This window comes from Nerophis ophidion, linkage group LG09 (assembly GCF_033978795.1).
Source record: "Nerophis ophidion isolate RoL-2023_Sa linkage group LG09, RoL_Noph_v1.0, whole genome shotgun sequence".
Classification (NCBI taxonomy): domain Eukaryota; kingdom Metazoa; phylum Chordata; class Actinopteri; order Syngnathiformes; family Syngnathidae; genus Nerophis; species Nerophis ophidion.
In genome coordinates this window covers 50,830,455-50,848,790 of record NC_084619.1, presented here as the reverse complement: position 1 = coordinate 50,848,790, position 18,336 = coordinate 50,830,455, and the positions used below count along the sequence as shown (strand labels likewise).

The following is an 18,336-nucleotide window of genomic DNA, read 5'->3' as shown; positions in this document are numbered from 1 at the left end:
TACAATTAAACTGACCACTTTAAAGCTAATTTCTGAGAACAATAATAAACTGTATACAATAAATTGTTCCCTTATAGTTTACTTGAGTTTTTAAGACACCACAATATATGTTAAGAGTTTATTTACTTGGGTTGAGTCACGTTAATAAACAGCACTTTGTCGTCCTGTTTAAGTCTTTAGAGCAGGGGTAGGGAACCTATGGCTCTAAAGCCAGATGTGGTTCTTTTGATGACTGCATCTGGCTCTCAGATAAATCTTAGCTGACATTGCTTAACACGATAAGTAATGAATAATTCCGCTGGAATTCACAGTGTTAAAAATAACTTTTAAATTATAAAACATTCTCATGCATTTTAAAGGCCTACTGAAATGAGATTTTATTATTTAAACGGGGATAGCAGGTCTATTCTATGTGTCATACTTGATCATTTTGCGATATTGCCATATTTTTGCTGAAAGGATTTAGTAGAGAACATCGACGATTAAGTTCGCAACTTCTGGTCGCTTCTAAAAAAGCCTTATCTTTACCGGAAGTAGCAGACGATGTGCGTGTGACGTCACGGGTTGTAGGGCTCCTCACATTCTCACATTATTTACAATCATAGCCAGCAGCAGCTAGAGCTATTCGGACTGAGAAAGTGACAATTTTCCCATTAATTTAAGCGAGGATGAAAGCTTCGTGGATGAGGAAATTTAGAGTGAAGGACTGGAAGAAGAAAGAAAAAAGGCAATTGCAGTGGGAGCGATTCAGATGTTATTAGACACATTTACTAGGATAATTCTGGAAAATCCCTAATCCGCCTATTGTGTTGCCAGTGTTTTAGTGAGATTAAATCATACCTGAAAGTCGGAGGGGTTTGGCCACGGGTGTGTTAACCCAGTGTCTCTGAGGGAAGTCACGCAGCTGCAGCAGGACGGAAGCTCCGCTGATGTCTCCGGTAAGAGCCGATTTATTACCACAATTTTCTCACCGAAAACTGCCGGTTGACATGTGGTCGGGATCTATGTTCGCTTGACCACTCTGATCCATAGTAAAGCTTCACCTTCGTGAATTTTAAGTAAGGAAACACCGGCTGTGTTTGTGTGGCTAAAGGCTAAAAGCTTCCCACTTCCATCTTTCTACTTTGACTTCTCCATTATTAATTGAACAAATTGCAAAAGATTCAGCAACACAGATGTCCAGAATACTGTGTAATTATGCGATTAAAGCAGACTACTTATAGCTTGGATCGGGCTGGAAAATAATGTGCGCTACAATCGATGACGTCAAACGCACGCATCATTATACCGCAACATTTTCAACAGGATACCTCGCGGGAAATTTAAAATTGCAATATAATAAACTAAAAAGGCCGTATTGGCATGTGGTGCAATGTTAATATTTCATCATTGATATATAAAACATCAGACTGCGTGGTCAGTAGTAGTGGGTTTCAGTAGGCCTTTAATCCAACCATCCATTTTCTATCGCACCTGTTCAAGATGTCACATCAATGATAAGAAGTATTATATTTATTATTGGTTAACTTTAGAATAACAATGTTATTAAAAAGAATAAGAGACTTATTATACTCTAAAAATGTTGGTCTTACTTAAAAATGCACACAATTAGTTCTATTAAGTGTTAAAAAATATAACATAGCTCTCACGGAAATACATTTTGAAATATCTGGCTTTCATGGCTCTCTCAGCCCAAAAGGTTCCCGACCCCTGCTTTAGAGGGACTTAGACTTCCTATATTGTCATTCAAATCTGAACTTTACAGTACAGATAAGAAAGAAATTTCGTTGCATTAGCTCGTTGGAGTGCAGAATAAAAGAGCAATAAGGTGCAGATATAAATAGATGTACTGTACAGAAAAATATATTGCACTTTTGCATATGCACCCAAGTTTACAGATGTATGTTATATTGTTTTTATATAACAGCAATTAGATAACCACTTTTTTTTTTATTTACCTGATTGGTTTTAAACAATAAATACAAAAGTATTGCTGCTATACTGCGAGCTAGCGTTAACCGCAAAGAAACAATAACATACACATGCAGTAACAACATTTTCAAATAGTTTAACTTTATACATGATTAAAATTGTACAGCACATATAGGGACAGCAGATGTCTCCAGCAAATATATAAAAGTATCCACAAGGTCCTGATCTTGGTTTGGAGATCATAATTAAATGCTGGGGATGGTAGGACATGTCTTTTGAGTTGCAATGTGGACATTAGTCTCTGTCCTTGTTGGGTTATTAAGTCACTCCATTATGACTTTTTCCTGGGCTGGTCACTGTAGGGGACATTTTCCATCAGAAGACTCTCTCTTGGTCGAAGCACTGCAAGAATAAGAGCACAAAAAACATCAGGGATACCTAGCAAAAATCCAAAAACACTTTCCATTTATAATGTACTCTGATGAACCTATTCTACATTACATTTTGTTTAAATTATGTACATACCATAGTTATTGTGGTACTTATTTTGGTAATCTTTAATATTGTCGATTATGCATTGACAGCTTTCTTAGAAGACAATATATACAGTGCATCCGGAAAGTATTCGCCTTACAATTTCCACATTTTGCCATGTTATAGCCTTGTTCCAAAATAGAATTAATTCATTGTTGTCCTTAAAATTCTACACACAATACCCCACAGTGACACTGTGATGTTTTTTGTTGTTGTTTAAAATGTTTTGGCATATTTTATTACAAATACAAAAACTAAGAAATCCCATGCATATACAGTACAGGCCAAATGTCTGGACACACCTTCTCATTCAAAGTGTTTTCTTTATTTTCATGACTATTCAGATTGTCATTGAAGGCATCAAAACCACAATTGAACAAATGTGGAGGTACGTACATAACAAAAAAAGGTGAAATAACTGAAAACATGTTTTATATTCTAGTTTCTTCAAAATAGCCACCATTTGCTCTGATTACTGCTTTGCATACTCTTGCCATTCTCTCGATGAGCTTCAAGAGGTAGTCACCTGAAATGGTTTTTACTTCAGAGGTGTCACAGTTTCGATGCCTTGAGTCACATTCTACACTGTAAATAGTCATGAATATAAACAAAACACATTGAAATGAGGTGAGTCCAAACGTTTGGCCTGTACTGTAAATATTCACAGCCTTTGCCATGAAGCTCAAACGTGAGCTCAGGGGCATCCCGCTACAACTGGTCATACTTGAGATGTTCCAACAGTTTAATTGGAGCCCACCTGTGGTAAATTCTGTTGGTTGGACATGATTTGGAAAGGCGCACACACACACACACACACACACACACACACACACACACACACACACACACACACACCTGTCTATATATAAAGTTCCCACACTGGACCATGCATGACAAGGAATTGTCTGTAGACATCCAAGACAGAATTGTCTCAAAGCACAAATCTGCTGAAGGGTACAGAGCAATATCGGCTGCCTTGAAGATGCCAATGAGCACAGGGGCCTCCATCATTCATAAATGGAAAAAGTTTGGAACCCACAGGTGAAAAGGACCCTAGACAGGGAGGTGATCAAGAACCCAATGGTCATTCTGTCAGAGCTACAGCATTCCTCTGTGGAGAGGAAAACCTTACAGAAGGAGAACCTTCTCTGTAGCAATCCACTAGTCAGGCCTGTATGGTAGAGTGACCAGACAAAATACATTTCTTTGTAAAAGGTTTGCCAAAATGCACCTGAAAAACTCTCAGACCATGATAAACAAAATGCTCTGGTCTGATGAGACTAAGATCGAAGTCTTGGGCATGAATGCCAGGCACCATGTTTGGAGGAAACCAGGCACCAGTCATTACAAGGCCAATACCATCCCTACACTGAAGCATGGTGGTGGCAGCATCATGCTGTGGGGATGTTTTTCAGTGGCAGGAACTGCACTACTAGTCGGGATAGAGAGAAAGACGAATGCAGCAATGTACAGAGACATCCTGGATGAAAACCTGCTCGAGAGCGCTCTTGAACTAAGATTGGGGCGACGGTTCATTAAGATATCAAAGGAATGGATGCAGGAGAATTTTGTAAGCGTCCTTGAGTGGCGCAGCCAAAGCCCAGACTTCAATCCGATTGAACATCTCTGGAGAGATCTGAAAATTGCTTCCCATTCAACTTGATGTAGCTTGAGAGGCGTTGCAAAGAGGAATGGGCGAAACTGCTCAAAAATACGTGTGCCAAGCTTCTGGCATTGCATTCAAAAATATTTGAGGCTGTAATTGGTACCAAAGGTGCATCAACAAAATATTGTGCAAAGGCTGCGATTTCTTATGTACATGTGATTTCTTAGGTTTTTATCTTTAATACATTTCAGAAAGCTCAAAAAAAAAAACCTCTCTCATTTCAATGGGGTTTTGTGTGAATAATTTTGAGGACAAAAATTAATTAATTTCATTTTGAAACTAGGTTTTAACATCAAAATGTGGAAAAGGTGAAGTGAATCCTTTCCGGATGCACTGTGAATATATGTATATATATATATATATATATATATATATATACATACATCGTAGTTATATTTACGCACAAAGTTTCTGATCGCCGACATGCTCCATTTGAAGTACAGACTTCCGTAGAACTACTTCCACGTCAGAGCCCATTTTGATCATCTGTAACAAAAAATGGTCTCCTATGGCAACATTTTAAACACTTTAAAAGATTGACATGGAAATGCTGAGGAATAATGAACACTTTACCTTCTCAATGTTTTCTTCTGATAATTCATTTTTATTCTTACGGAACTCCTCGTTGATCTTCACTTTGGCAGCTGTGCGAAAGAATAAATTGATGGATTTGTAAAATGTGGCGCATTGGATCTAATAACATCCACATTGTTCAATTTATATATAAAAAAACTAAACTCACCTGTCAGTGCTCTCTCATCATCTTTGAATACAGCCATTCTTGTCCTGTGCAGCGATTTAAACACACTCAGGACCTGAGTATGTACAAACATAAACCACGTTTATTTAATGCTATCTAAAATAAACCATAATTATGGGCCTGTGCAATGCTAGCGCCCATTCACATCCTGCTGAGAAGCAGTGAATGCAAGCAGCCCATATTATTATTGCTCAGACTTTAAACTTTATTATTATTGTTTTGCACATTTCTCTTACACTTAATACGAGACGAACCGGCCAACGAACCCTCACATATGTTATACCGTTGGAAAGGGGATGTTCGCGCCCATAGCGGTACTTTAAATTGGGACCATTTCGTGTTACGCTATTCACGAATAAACGAAAAAAATGGGCCACTAGAATGGGTACGAACCTTTATAATGGCAAATATTTCAACCTTTTGAGCTACTTTTGCTACCTTTTAACCCAGAGTCAGATAACTTGGCTTGTGACACTTGTTATCTGTTAGCATGCAGGTAGCATGTTAGCAAGCTAACATAAGCATGCTAACTTTTTAATCTAATTTTACACTTCTTCGGCATGGCGTAGTGGGTAGAGCGGCCGGCCAGAAACCTGAGGGTTGCAGGTTTGCTTCCCACCTATTGACATCCAAAAGAAATCGCTGCCGTTGTGCCCTTGGGCAGGACACTTCACCCTTTGCCCCCGGTGCCGCTCACACTCGTGAATGAATGATGAATGAATGATAGGTGGTGGTCAGAGGGGCTGTCGAAGCAAACTGGCAGCCACGCTTCCGTCAGTCTACGCCAGGGCAGCTGTGGCTACTGATGTAGCTTACCACCACCAGGTGTGAATGAATGTCGAGTCCCACTTCTCTGTGAGCGCTTTGAGTGTTAAGAAAAGCGCGATATAAATCTAAGTGATTTTTTCTTCTATTTCCGCAGCCATACCTTTGAGTCATATGACTTGTTATATGAAACATCCATCCATCCATCCATCAATTTTCTACCGCTGATTCCCTTTGGGATCAAGGGGGGTGCTGGTGCCTATCTCAGCTACAATCGGGCGGTAGGCAGAGTACACCCTGGACAAGTCGCCAACTCATCGCAGGGCCAACACAGATGGAGGGACAAGATTCACACTCACATTCACACACTAGGGCCAATTTAGTGTTGCCAATCAAACTATCCCCAGGTGCATGTCTTTGGAAGTGGGAGGAAGCCGGAGTACCCGGAGGGAACCCACGCAGTCACGGGGAGGACATGCAAACTCCACACAGAAAGATACCGAGCCCGGGATTGAACCCAGGACTACCGAGGACCTTCGTATTGTGAGGCAGACGCACTAACCTCTCTACCACAGTGCTGCCCCCATGGTGGCAACCATTCTCCCAAATTTCTCCCGATTTCCACCCGGACAACAATATTGGAGGCGTGCATTAAAGGCACTACCTGTAGCGTCCTCTCTCACCTAAAAAGGAGACTATTATATATGTCTCTGTTATCCATAGGTTTATCTATAACCCATAAAGTAGACAGGCATGGACCTCTTTCTCAGCATGTGTTTATTCCAGCCGGCACGTTAATACACTGACATTCAACATCCGAGTTCCCATCATGCATTGCTTCAAAACTACGGAAAGTAGTAATTTCCAAAAACATAACCGAGACGAAGCAGAAGAACGAAGAAGAGACATGGCGACGACGAGTAAGAAGAAGTACGCTTGCAAGTTCCAAAATGATTGGAAAAAATAATTTCAGTTCATCCAGGATAGCTCGAAGGGGAAGGGGTATGCTGCCTGCAAATGTTGTAGATCAGACTTTTCCATTCAACACGGTGGCGAACGGATATACTCATTCAGGGGCTAGCGCATGTGCCTCACAATACAAAGGTCCTGAGTAGTCCTGGTTTCAATCCCGGGCTCCAGCGACCTCCCGCGACCCCGAACGGGAGAAGCGGTAAAAAATGGATGGATATAAATATATGTATATGTATACATATACATATATATATATATATATATATATATATATATATATGTATATTTCTCTAGTGACTAAAAGCGCTTTACATAGTGAAACCAAATATCTAATTTTTACATTTAAACCAGTGTGGGTGGCACTGGGAGCAGGTGGGTAAAGTGTCTCGCCCAAGGACACAACGGCAGTGACTAGGATGGCGGAAGCGGGAATCGAACCTGGAACCCTCAAGTTGCTGGCACAGCCACTCTACCAACCGAGCTATACCGCCCCTATATATATATATATATATATATATATATATATATATATATATATATATATATATATATATACATATATATATATATATATACACATATATATATATATACATATATATACATATATATATATACATATATAATTATATATAATTATATATATACACACACATATATAATACACATATAATATATATATATATACATACATATACACATATATACACACATACAAATATATATATATATACACACATACATACATATGTATGTATATATATGCGATGTATGATTGTCACACGTATATATATATATATTTGTATACACACATATAAATATATATATATGTATACATATATATATATATATATATATATATATATTAGGGCTGCGAATCTTTGGGTGTCCCACGATTTGATTCAATGTCGATTCTTGGGAAATACTGGAAAGTAAGTTAGCAAAAGAAAATATTAGGTTAGTAATGGGAGATATGTTAGGATTGCATTCAGAAAGCATAGGATATAAAGCAGTATACACATATTTGAAAAACACTGGGTTAAATAAAATAATATAGAGTAGAGCTCCATCTCGGTCCACACTCCATTACAGTAGGTGGCGGTAATGCACACCAGAAGGTTGCTTACCAACCGCCATAAAAAAAAATAAAGGAAGAAGAAGAATCACGTTACAACATCTAAGGATTTGAATAAAAAACTGCACACACAAGGAGACGAAGCAGAAGAACGAGGAAGTTACAGCCATGGCGACGCCGTCTGTAATAGAATGATTTTATGTTGTCTGTTGCCATCTCCTGGTGAATGTTGGCTATAGCGTTATGGGGTTGCCTTTTGATTGGCCAACGATTTATGTGGCGTTGCGCACCTGACGGCAAGGGACTCTCGCCAGTACGCAAATGGCAGAACAAAGGTTATTCAAATAGTGAAAGGTACATGTTGTAGGTTTTATTTTAGTAACCAGCAAGCACAGTACAGTTATTAGAACAACTGTGTTTTTATTACTGTGTCTTTGATAGGTGCCGTCTGAAATTCAACTGTTTATTTTATTTATATATATAATAAAATAAATATATAGCTAGAATTCACTGAAAGTCAAGTATTTCATACATATATATATATATATATATATATATATATATATTTATGTGAAATATATATGAAATACCTAAGTAGGTGAATTATACTCCCCTCTTAACCACGCCTCCGCCCCACCCACGACCACAGGGACTGCAGATGGAAATGAGCTATTTAGCTATAATCTGGAACAGAACATATTCGCCTTTGAGCTCAATGTTTCTGTGCATTGTCTCTTTACAGCATCATCGTTTTCACAGCTTTTTGCTTGTTAGAGGTAGAGAGGGTTTTAACGTAGAGTTCTAATTCTTTTTTTAAAGGAACAAAAACAGGCCAGGTATTGAGAAACTTACATTTATGAATATACAACTTAGCCAATTCATATATATACATATATAGATATATATTGTGATATATAGCATGCGCCTCACCTTCACCCTAGTACCCATCTTGACTTCCGTGATGCACTTCCGCCTCGGGTGGGCCACGGACCAATCAGAGGAGACGTCGTGTTGACGTTCCTCAGGAGCCAATCAGCTTCCAGCGGACTCCTCAGATCGACGCCGCCTGTTGCTCTCATGTCAGTCACGTGCTGCCGAGCCAACATGGCTGACGAAACGGCAAAAGCTCAGCTGGCACAGCCAGGGGGAGACACAATATTCGGCAAGATCACACGCAAAGAAATCCCTGCAAAGTTGATCTACGAGGACGACCAAGTATGCTTTCATCAGCTTTGGCGGAATGCGCATTAAAGCAACTTTTATTGCATTGGTAGTGAGGCTAGGTTCGTGCTAATGTTAGCTCTGCTACTATTTTGCACTATAGTACACCACTCTGCAGGTGTCCACCCATATATGGCTTTTAAAATATAAAACAGCTTGACTGTAATGCTTGTTTATGTCTAAAATGTAGATTTACATCTGTTATGGTCGTTGATTGGCATTTGGCTTGACTGATGTCCACAACTGCTTGCTATAGTAGGCACAATACCAATGGGCGCAATTTGCAAAATGCGCAATCTTTTTGCAAATTGCTTTCAGCTATAAATTTGAATAATGTGTGCTGCACATTTTGCAAATCAATGGGCGCAAAAACATGTTTTTGGTGTCAAAATAATTGATTAAATACATATGTAAATCTATACATTTGTAGTGGGGACAATATAACTGAGTATTGCCCTCAAATCAGTCCAACCCTAACCACTATACAGTGTACATCCACGACTAAACTACTACCACAACTTGTTTTACTATTTATAAAATATAATAATGTAGGGTTACTGACTAAACCAGGGGTGTCAAACGTTCGGCCCCCGAACCGGATCAGGCCCGTGAACAGGTTTTATCCGGCCCGCTGGAGTAGTTTGCAAAGTATGAAAATGAGCCAAATTTTTGAATGAAAAAAACTGCAGTTTTTTAAATGTGTCCACTAGATTTCGCAATAGCAATTCTTTTTGTATATTTGTAGATTATGCTACATATGTAAAAAAAAATCACGTTAGTGTACCAGTCAAGGAAAATGAGCAAACCACATAAATAATGTCCAGTAATTTGATTTGTTTGTTTATATTGTTGGATTGAAAATTAACACCAATGTGCTGACTGATGAACATTATCACATAATTTATTCAGAAGGTATAAATAACGACAAATAAAGGTAGAATACTATTAACCGCTACATGTAAGTTTAAAAAAAACATTATAAATTTGTAGATTTTCAGAATGTGCTTGTTCTATTTTTAAACAACAAAAAAAAAACAATCTGAAGTTGTCTTTATTTTTGAGTTATCGTGCTGTGATTTTACCAGTCCGGCCCACTTGGGGGTAGGTTTTTCTCCATGTGGCCTCCGATATAAAATAGATTTGATACCCCTGGACTAAACCATCCACAAAATCTCGTCTTGCAATATGCAAATTGCTTGCGCACAATGGAAATGGCGTATAATTTGCAAAGTGCGCGAGATTGGTGAAATGGTTACAACACTATTATGCACAATAGTACACCACTCTGCAGGTGTGCACCCATATATGGGTTTTTAAAATATAAAACAGGTTGACTGTAATGCTTGTTTCTGTCTAAAATGTAGATGTAATCTGTTATAGTCGTTGATTGGCATTTGGCTTGACTGATTTCCACAACTGCTTGCAAGTGTTGTAAGCACAATACCAATGGGCGCAATTTGCAAAATGCGCAACAGCTTTTTGCAAATTTAATGTCAAATCAAATCAAATGTTTATTGGATTCATCACTATACCGTGTACATCCACGACTAAACTACTACCACAACTTGGTTTACTATTTATAAAATATAATAATGTAGGGTTACGTGGAACTTGAAATAGGCCACCCGGCCTGAATCCACACTTCCCTCGCCAAACACCTTCATTTCCCAACCCTCACGCTTGGATAAATAGGCCTTGATGCCATCAACGCAGTGTTGGGAGACTGTTTTGCTGTTAGATCGCGTCCAAATTTGCAAAGTGCGCGAGATTGGTGAAATGCTTACAACACTAGTACTTGAGCCGTGCATGATAAATGATAAATAAATAAAAGGGTTGCACTTGTATAGCGCTTTTCTACCTTCAAGGTACTTAAAGCGCTTTACACTACTTCCATATTTACCCATTCACACACACATTCACACACTGATGGAGGGAGCTTCCATGCAAGGCGCTAACCAGCACCCATGAGGAGCAAGGGTGAAGTGTCTTGCTCAAGGACACAACGGACGTGACGAAGTTGGTACTAGGTGGGGATTGAACCAGGGACCCTGGGGTTGCGCACAGCCACTCTTCCACTGCGCCATACCGTCTCATTAATACCCCTTCCTTGGTGTATTTTTTGGTGAGAACGAAAATAAAACAGTAAATTCAACTTTCTGAAGCCTTTATTAGTCAGGCTCAACATGAAATATAGGCCTACGTGCAGTGCAAAGTACAAAAGCATGCAGGTTTTTTTTATTGAGCCTAGTGAATGTTCAACATTATTTTTTTGCAAGAATGTTAAAGGTGGAGGAGTTCAAGTACCTAGGAGTCTTGTTCAGAAGTGAGGGAAGAGTGGATCGGGAGATCGACATGGGGATTTGTGCGGCGTCTTCAGTAATGCGGACGCTCTATCGATCCGTTGTGGTGAAGAAGGAGCTGAGCCGGAAGGCAAAGCTCTCAATTTACCGGTCGATCTACGTTCCCATCCTCACCTATGGTCATGAGCTTTGGGTCATGACAGAAAGGACAAGATCACGGGTACAAGCGGCCGAAATGAGTTTCCTCCGCCGGGTGGCGGGACTCTCCCTTAGAGATAGGGTGAGAAGCTCTGTCATCCGGGAGGAGCTCAAAGTAAAGCCGCTGCTCCTCCACATCGAGAGGAGCCAGATGAGGTGGTTCGGGTATCTGGTCAGAATGCCAACCGAACACCTCCCTAGGGAGGTGTTTAGGGTACGTCAAACCGGTAGGAGGCCACGGGGAAGACCCAGGACACGTTGGGAAGACTGTGTCTCCCCGCTGGCCTGGGAACGGCTCGGGATCCCCCGGGAAGAGCTGGACTAAGTGGCTGGGGAGAGGGAAGTCTGGGCTTCCCTGCTTAGGCTGCTGCCCTCGCGACCCGATCTCAGATAAGCGGAAGAAGATGGATGGATATTAAGGGTGCACAGAAATGTAATATGAGAGTGAAGAACATAGGATTTACCAAGCAGCCGATGATCATATTGCTTTGTTATCCCAATTTAACTTACACCCGTTAGGGGGTGCAGTGGTAATGTATCACTATAAAATGATGTCTCATTAAGTAGTCATGTGGGGATTAATACAGTATTTTTGATTCTGATGTGCATAATAATGGTGTTTCTCTTATGTTTTAGTGTGTGGCTTTCCCTGATATCTCCCCCCAAGCACCCACTCACATCCTGGTGGTACCCAAGAAGCCAATAGTCCAACTGTCCAAAGCGGAGGATAGCGATGCTGCGGTAAGAATGATGAAACGTTTACATAAACTTTTGTGCATATGAAAAAAATAATTTTTCTCTCACTATTACAGTTGTTGGGCCACTTGCTAATCGTAGCTAAAAAGTGTGCCGAGCAGGCGGGTCTGACCAAAGGCTACAGGATCGTCATCAACGACGGGCCGGAAGGAGGCCAGTCGGTCTACCACCTCCATATCCATGTCCTTGGGGGGCGAGGCCTGCAATGGCCCCCCGGCTAACGGAACGGCCCACTACACCCAGCGATGTAATTTACTATGGATGAAGACAGCTTGTTGTGTGACTAAATCAAACAAATCTGCATATTAATCAGCGGTAATAAAAAGGTGATGTTACAGTTGGTTTTCATTATTAGTATGCCTCTTGTGGTCTTTTAAGAAATAATAAAACATTATTTGAAATCAAGTAAAAGGTGACTCGTAACATTGAAGAAGACCTAGTGGATGGTTCTGTTTTATTGACAATAAAAACTGCAGAATTAAACAAATATAAAATACATAAAACATTCACGATTAAAGTCAAATAAATAAATGTTTTCTTAACAAAAAAAAAAAAAACTGACCAAACATGGAGATTCAAAAAATAAAAATACTGGTACCAAAAATTCACTTCAATAGGTTTTTTTTCTTATTTAAAAAGTGGTGAAAGCTTGGGAAATCATGATGCAGCCTTGCACTGTTTATCTATGCAAAAAAAAAAAAATGTGCAAAATAAACATTTTTTCTTCATTATCTACCCAATATCAGGCAAAGCAGAGCATCTCATCACTAAATCCTTTCAGTACTAATACTATATACAAGATGAGTGGTTCAGGGAGTGGTTTATGTCTTTAAAAGTAAATGTTTGCAACATTTTTGCAGGACAATGAACAATGTAGATTTTTTTTTATACATGATGCTGCATTATAAGCAACATTCATAAATAGGAGGGAGGAGCTAGTTTAAAGACAATAGGAAATTCACACAAATTAAACTGGTAAAACACCTACAAAACATTGGTATCCAAATATTACAAAATAGCTACTTTTTGTTCAATAAGACTGAAGTAGAAAAGTCCAATCGCAAAAAAAAAAAAAAATATATATATAGGACACTTGTGTGCTACACGGGCTTATGACACCGGTTCCAACAGGCAAAATGAAGATAAGGCAACAATTGCCAAACTGAAAGAATCGGAGGAAAACTGTGCATTAACAAAATAAACCTTAACTTTGGTACTTTTTGACTAAAGCGTAAATAGGCTCCACACACACATTTTCAACTAGTACATGCTACTGGAGGTCCAACTAGAAGGTTCTGAGGACAGGACAAGTAAAAGGCTAAAGAAGATGAAATGGATGGACTGTTATGAAGAGCGGTATCGCACAAACGTCATATAAAGTAAAGTGTCAAGATACTTTAGAGTACTCAGTGTACAGCGTGTAGGGCTTTACTTACCACTGAAAATGAGTAAACACACAGAGATTGTTGAAATAACTGGCAAGGCAAGTGAGTTGCTGCAGTGAAGCACTACCAGTAATTTTTTTCTCCCAGTCAATAAATCTAGACTGCTGTACAAACTTTACACGGACTACTCTATAAAGTATGTATCCAAGTTTACTTCGTTGACAAGGTGAAATACTGGCTGAAATGGGAGGGCCGTGCTCTCTTTTGTCGGATAGTGTCTTATAAAACTGCGTTTCTGCTTACTTAGTGTAAAAAGCCTGTTTTGGACTAAGTTGGTCACATAAGGGTTGCTAAAATTGACTATAGTGTAAAAAGAAATAATGTGTATTGTCATAAAGTCATCTGTACATGCATTCTGTTTGTCTGAAAAGTAGCATAGATTCTTGTCTGAGGGCCAATGGAATATTTTTAAGGCATGGAGGAAGGTCCACACGAGGAGATGGAGCGTTCAGTTCGTAAGCAGCTGCAATGCTAACAGTGGTTCATTCACGGCTTCAATTCAATCCCTTAAGTTTCACTTCTGTGCGAGGGCCTCCTTCCCGCTGGGTCGCATGCGGTTAAAAGGCAGCCCCCCAACTGATGACAACCCGAGGCCGATGGTGACGTCCGTGCTAGAGGCGGAGCAAGTCGGAGGAACTCTCGCCGACTCTGTCGACCCGCCGGTCGCAGGAAGGATCTCTGGAAGCAGTTGTTTGGTCAGGAGCTGCTGGGGGCTGCTGGTGGAGGGGGGCACTGGTTTGCTGATCGCAGGTTTGGTTGGCGTGCTGTGGCTGGCCAAAGTGTCCAGCTTGCCTTCTGGGTCCAGCATCAGATTAATCACTGCGACCAAAAGACAATGAGTGATCAGACTTGCAGCGGAACACAATAATGGGTAATTTGTCATTATCTGCTGCAGTATTTTTCAACCACTGTGCCGCGGCACACCAGTGTGCCGTGAGGTACAGTCTGGTGTGCCGTGGGAGATTATGTCATTTCCCCTGTTAGGGTTAAAAATATTTTTTGAAAACCAGTAATTATAGTCTGCAAATGATGTGTTGTTGAGTGTCGGTGCTGTCTAGTGTAAAACTCTTCCATATCACTAGGTGGCAGCCGGTAGCAAGATGCTTTGTAGACGTCGGAAACAGCAGGAGGCAGCGTGCAGGTAAAAAGGTGTCTAATGTTTAAACCAAAAATAAACAAAAGGTGAGTGCCCCTAAGAAAATGCATTGACGCTCAGGGAAGGCTATGCAGAAAAAAACTAAAACTGAACCCGCTCCAAAGTAAACAAAAACACAATGTTGGACGACAGCAAAGACTTACTGTGGAGCAAAGATGGCGTCCAAAGTACATCAGAACATGGCATGACAATCAACAATGTCCCCACAAAGAAGAATAAAAACAACTGAAATATTCTTGATTGCTAAAACAAAGTAGATGCGGGAAATATCGCTCAAAGGAAGACATGAAACTGCTACAAAAAAATAGTAAAAAAAAGAGAAAAAGCCACCAAAATAGCAGCACGAGACAAGAACTAAAAGGAAAACAGCAAAACCTCCAAATAAGTCAGGGTGTGATGTGACAGGTGGTGACAGTACACCTACTTTGAGATAAGAGCTATAGTCATGCATGCTTGGTTATGGTTTGAAGTCATATCCAACCATTGCAACAATGACTTTTTACTGTCAACTGAGTTTCGTTTTTTAATCATTTCTGCTGGTGGTGTGCCTCCGGATTTTTTCAACGCAAAAAATGTGCCTTGGCTCAAAAAATGTTGAAAAACACTGATCTACTGTATCAAAAATACTAGAAATGCATGGTTGTAGACGTAAATGACACAATGTACCACACTGGGCTTAAGGGTAGTGTATATTTTTTACCATTAATGCTGTTACTATAGTTGGGGCCCAAACAGGAAAAAGGATGAGGCGTTAAATTGAAAAATCATCGATAAAAAAAACTTCATTTTTAACGTTAATACTTGGGGGTGCATGAGGAAGTGGAAAAGAAAAAACTGTCAGTCATTTGCTTTTGTGGACCACGCGCCCAGAGGCTATAAAGATGTTCTTTATTTTCCCAAACTGGAGAAGATTAGGCTAGCACTAATTTGCTGTTCTGTGAAGTTTCAATAATTATGGAGTGGTTTCATAAAATATGTAAAAGAGATCGATCTCATATTTAACTCCAATTGAAAAATAATTTAAATGTACGGTACATAATTGAAGAGCCTTTTGTCTGCGTTTGTGTATTGCTACACCGCGTTGGGGACATTCAGGAGTGCAGTTGTATTTGGCTTTAGGTCAATATTTGTCTGTACCCATTTATTTGACTGATGCAGGGTTGTTTATTTATATACAGTTCATGGCAAAGGTTTGGACACACCTTCTCATTTCAATGCGCTTTCTTTATTTTCATTACTATTTACATTGCAGATTGTCACTGAAGGCATCAAAACTATGACACCTGTGAAATTAAAACCATTTCAGGTGATTACCTCTTGAAGCTCATCCAGAGAATACCAAGTGTGCGCAAAGCACTAATTAGAGCAGGCCTGGGTAATTATTTTGACTCGGGGGCCACATTTAGAGAAAAAAAAATGTCTGGGGGCCGTTATATCTATTTTTAGGAACACTAATACAAAACCTCACAATAATGTCTGATTGAATGCTAAAAACGTTATGACAGATTGCCTTAAAAAACGTAATGGAATTTTAAATTTTTCTATGAACGATAAAACACTGAATATAGAAAAAGTATGAATGTCACACCCCTTTTGATCGACATATTTTACAATCAAGTGAAACGCAACAAAAATGCAACAAACAGTGATATATGAACGCGAAGGGTACAAAAAACCCACCAACAATCTGATATATCACTAAGCTTCAGAACTTTGTTCTGAAAAGCTCCTTCCGTGTCTGTGGAACGCTTCCCGCCCACAGTGCTTGGTGCCTCGTCTGAGCTGCTGTGACGTAGATGACCATAGTAACTAATTAGATTACAATAGTAACTGGTATATCATTCATAAGCGCAGATTCCAACCATTGAAATACTTCGTATAGTTCAAGACTTACGGTAATTAGAAAACATCACTGCACATCATAATGGCATCATAAAGGTATTACTTTTAAACATCTAAAAAAATTATTTGGGAATGTGCGGGGGGCCAGATTGAAAAGCCCCGGGCCTTAATTTGCCCAAGTCTGAAGTAGAACAAAGGGTGGCTATTTTGAATAAACTAGAATATAAGAAATGTTTTCAGTTACCTCACCTTTTTTTGTCAAGTACATAACTCCACATGTGTTTATTCATAGTTGTGATGCCTTCAGTGACAATCTACAATGTAAATAGTCATGAAAACAAAGATTGAATGAGAAAGTGTGTCCAAACTTTTGGCCATATGTTGTAATTATTATTTTTTAATGTCATTTTTTTAATGTATTTATTTATTATTTCTCTATGTGTGGGAGGAAAACAGACGTGTGTGTTGTTTTACTGTTAAATGTAAAAAAAAATTCAATAAACCAATGTAAAAAAAGACAAACTGAATAGAGGCTTTAATTGGAGCATTTATGGTGTGTAACTAATAATGTTGAAGAAAGAAACATGCTGTTATTGATTGTGAATATTATGAATCCAGTGCACTAGTACGTCTCAGAGGCATAGCTCGGTTGGTAGAGTGGCCGTGCCAGCAACTTGAGGGTTGTAGGTTCGATTCCCGCTTGTGCCATCCTAGTTACTGCCGTTGTGTCCTTGGGCAAGACACTTTACCCACCTGCTCCCAGTGCCACCCACACTGGTTTAAATGTAACTTAGATATTGGGTGTCACTATGTAAAGTGCTTTGAGTCACTTGAGAAAAGCGCTATATAAATATAATTCACTTCACTTCACTTCACTAATATATTAAGTTGCAGAAAATTGGAGTTAATAAATCAATATGTTGTGGAGGGCTGGAGTTTGCATATCAAGTTGCTGAGAGATTGCTTTTATACATCCATAAGTTGTTAATAGGTGTCGTTAATATATAAATGAATTGATTATAGATGGGGTTTCTATACCAATACGTTGCAGAGAGATGCAGATACCAATAAGTTGTGGAAAGGTGTAGTTGTTATTATATCCATAAGTTGCTGAGAGATTAAGTTAATACATCAATAAGTTGCAGAGAGGTGTGGTAAACATATCAATATTTTGCTGCGAGGTGGAGTTAACATATCAATGAGTTGTGTCGAGATGTAGTCAATATATCAATAAAGTGCAGAGAGATTGAGTTAATTGTTGAGACGTGGGGTTGATTCATCAGTAATAGGGATGTAAACGTACAATGATAAAACACGGTAAAATTCCTGACGGTTAGTAATACCGTAAACATTTTTTAGTACTGAAAAACCACCATATATCAATGCATTTTAGGCAACACTGCTTACTTCCTGGAAACGGAATCAAAGCAGCGCTGGCGCATGCGCACTGGCATTGTTTGGCTTGAAAATCATGGCGAAACAAACTACACAGACTTTGCTCCGGAGATCTCCCCTCAAAGTAAACAGAGCCAAACGCTAGGTTTTGAGTTTAGTTGAGTTGAGTTTGAGTTTATTTCGAACTTAACTTAATTTTCCCTCGCTTCATTTATGTGGAGTGTCGGTGTGCGTTTAAGAGCGCATTGCTGTTTATAGATGGAGACAGGTGTGGACAATATTGGAGAGACGCATTTGTCCCCACACTAAAAGTTTACAG

The 18,336-nt window shown here is 39.4% G+C and overlaps 3 protein-coding genes across 5 annotated transcripts in view; 1 reads left to right on the top strand and 2 right to left on the bottom strand.

Annotated features, from left to right (window-relative positions):
- Positions 1–2,056: 2,056 nt before the first annotated feature.
- Positions 2,057–8,714, bottom strand: LOC133559433 (complex III assembly factor LYRM7-like). The gene is made up of 5 exons (XM_061911185.1): positions 8,635–8,714; positions 4,875–4,947; positions 4,706–4,776; positions 4,537–4,618; positions 2,057–2,334 (listed from the first exon to the last, which is right to left on the bottom strand). The coding sequence occupies exons 1-5, from the start codon at positions 8,650–8,652 to the stop codon at positions 2,264–2,266; spliced, it is 315 nt and encodes a 104-aa protein (XP_061767169.1). The 5' UTR covers positions 8,653–8,714; the 3' UTR covers positions 2,057–2,263.
- A 45-nt stretch (positions 8,715–8,759) lies between these two features.
- On the top strand, positions 8,760–12,514 carry LOC133559432 (adenosine 5'-monophosphoramidase HINT1-like). Its single transcript, XM_061911184.1, has 3 exons — positions 8,760–8,919; positions 12,060–12,164; positions 12,236–12,514. The coding sequence occupies exons 1-3, from the start codon at positions 8,782–8,784 to the stop codon at positions 12,398–12,400; spliced, it is 408 nt and encodes a 135-aa protein (XP_061767168.1). The 5' UTR covers positions 8,760–8,781; the 3' UTR covers positions 12,401–12,514.
- Positions 12,515–12,619: 105 nt separating this feature from the next.
- The window catches only part of LOC133559428 (centrosomal protein of 170 kDa-like), a 101,344-nt gene continuing 95,627 nt past the window's right edge, over positions 12,620–18,336 (bottom strand). For all 3 annotated transcript variants that reach the window (XM_061911169.1, XM_061911171.1, XM_061911170.1), the window contains exon 21: positions 12,620–14,443. In XM_061911169.1, the coding sequence (XP_061767153.1) occupies positions 14,139–14,443 (305 nt within the window). In that variant the 3' untranslated portion in view covers positions 12,620–14,138. The remainder of the gene's footprint in view (positions 14,444–18,336) is intronic.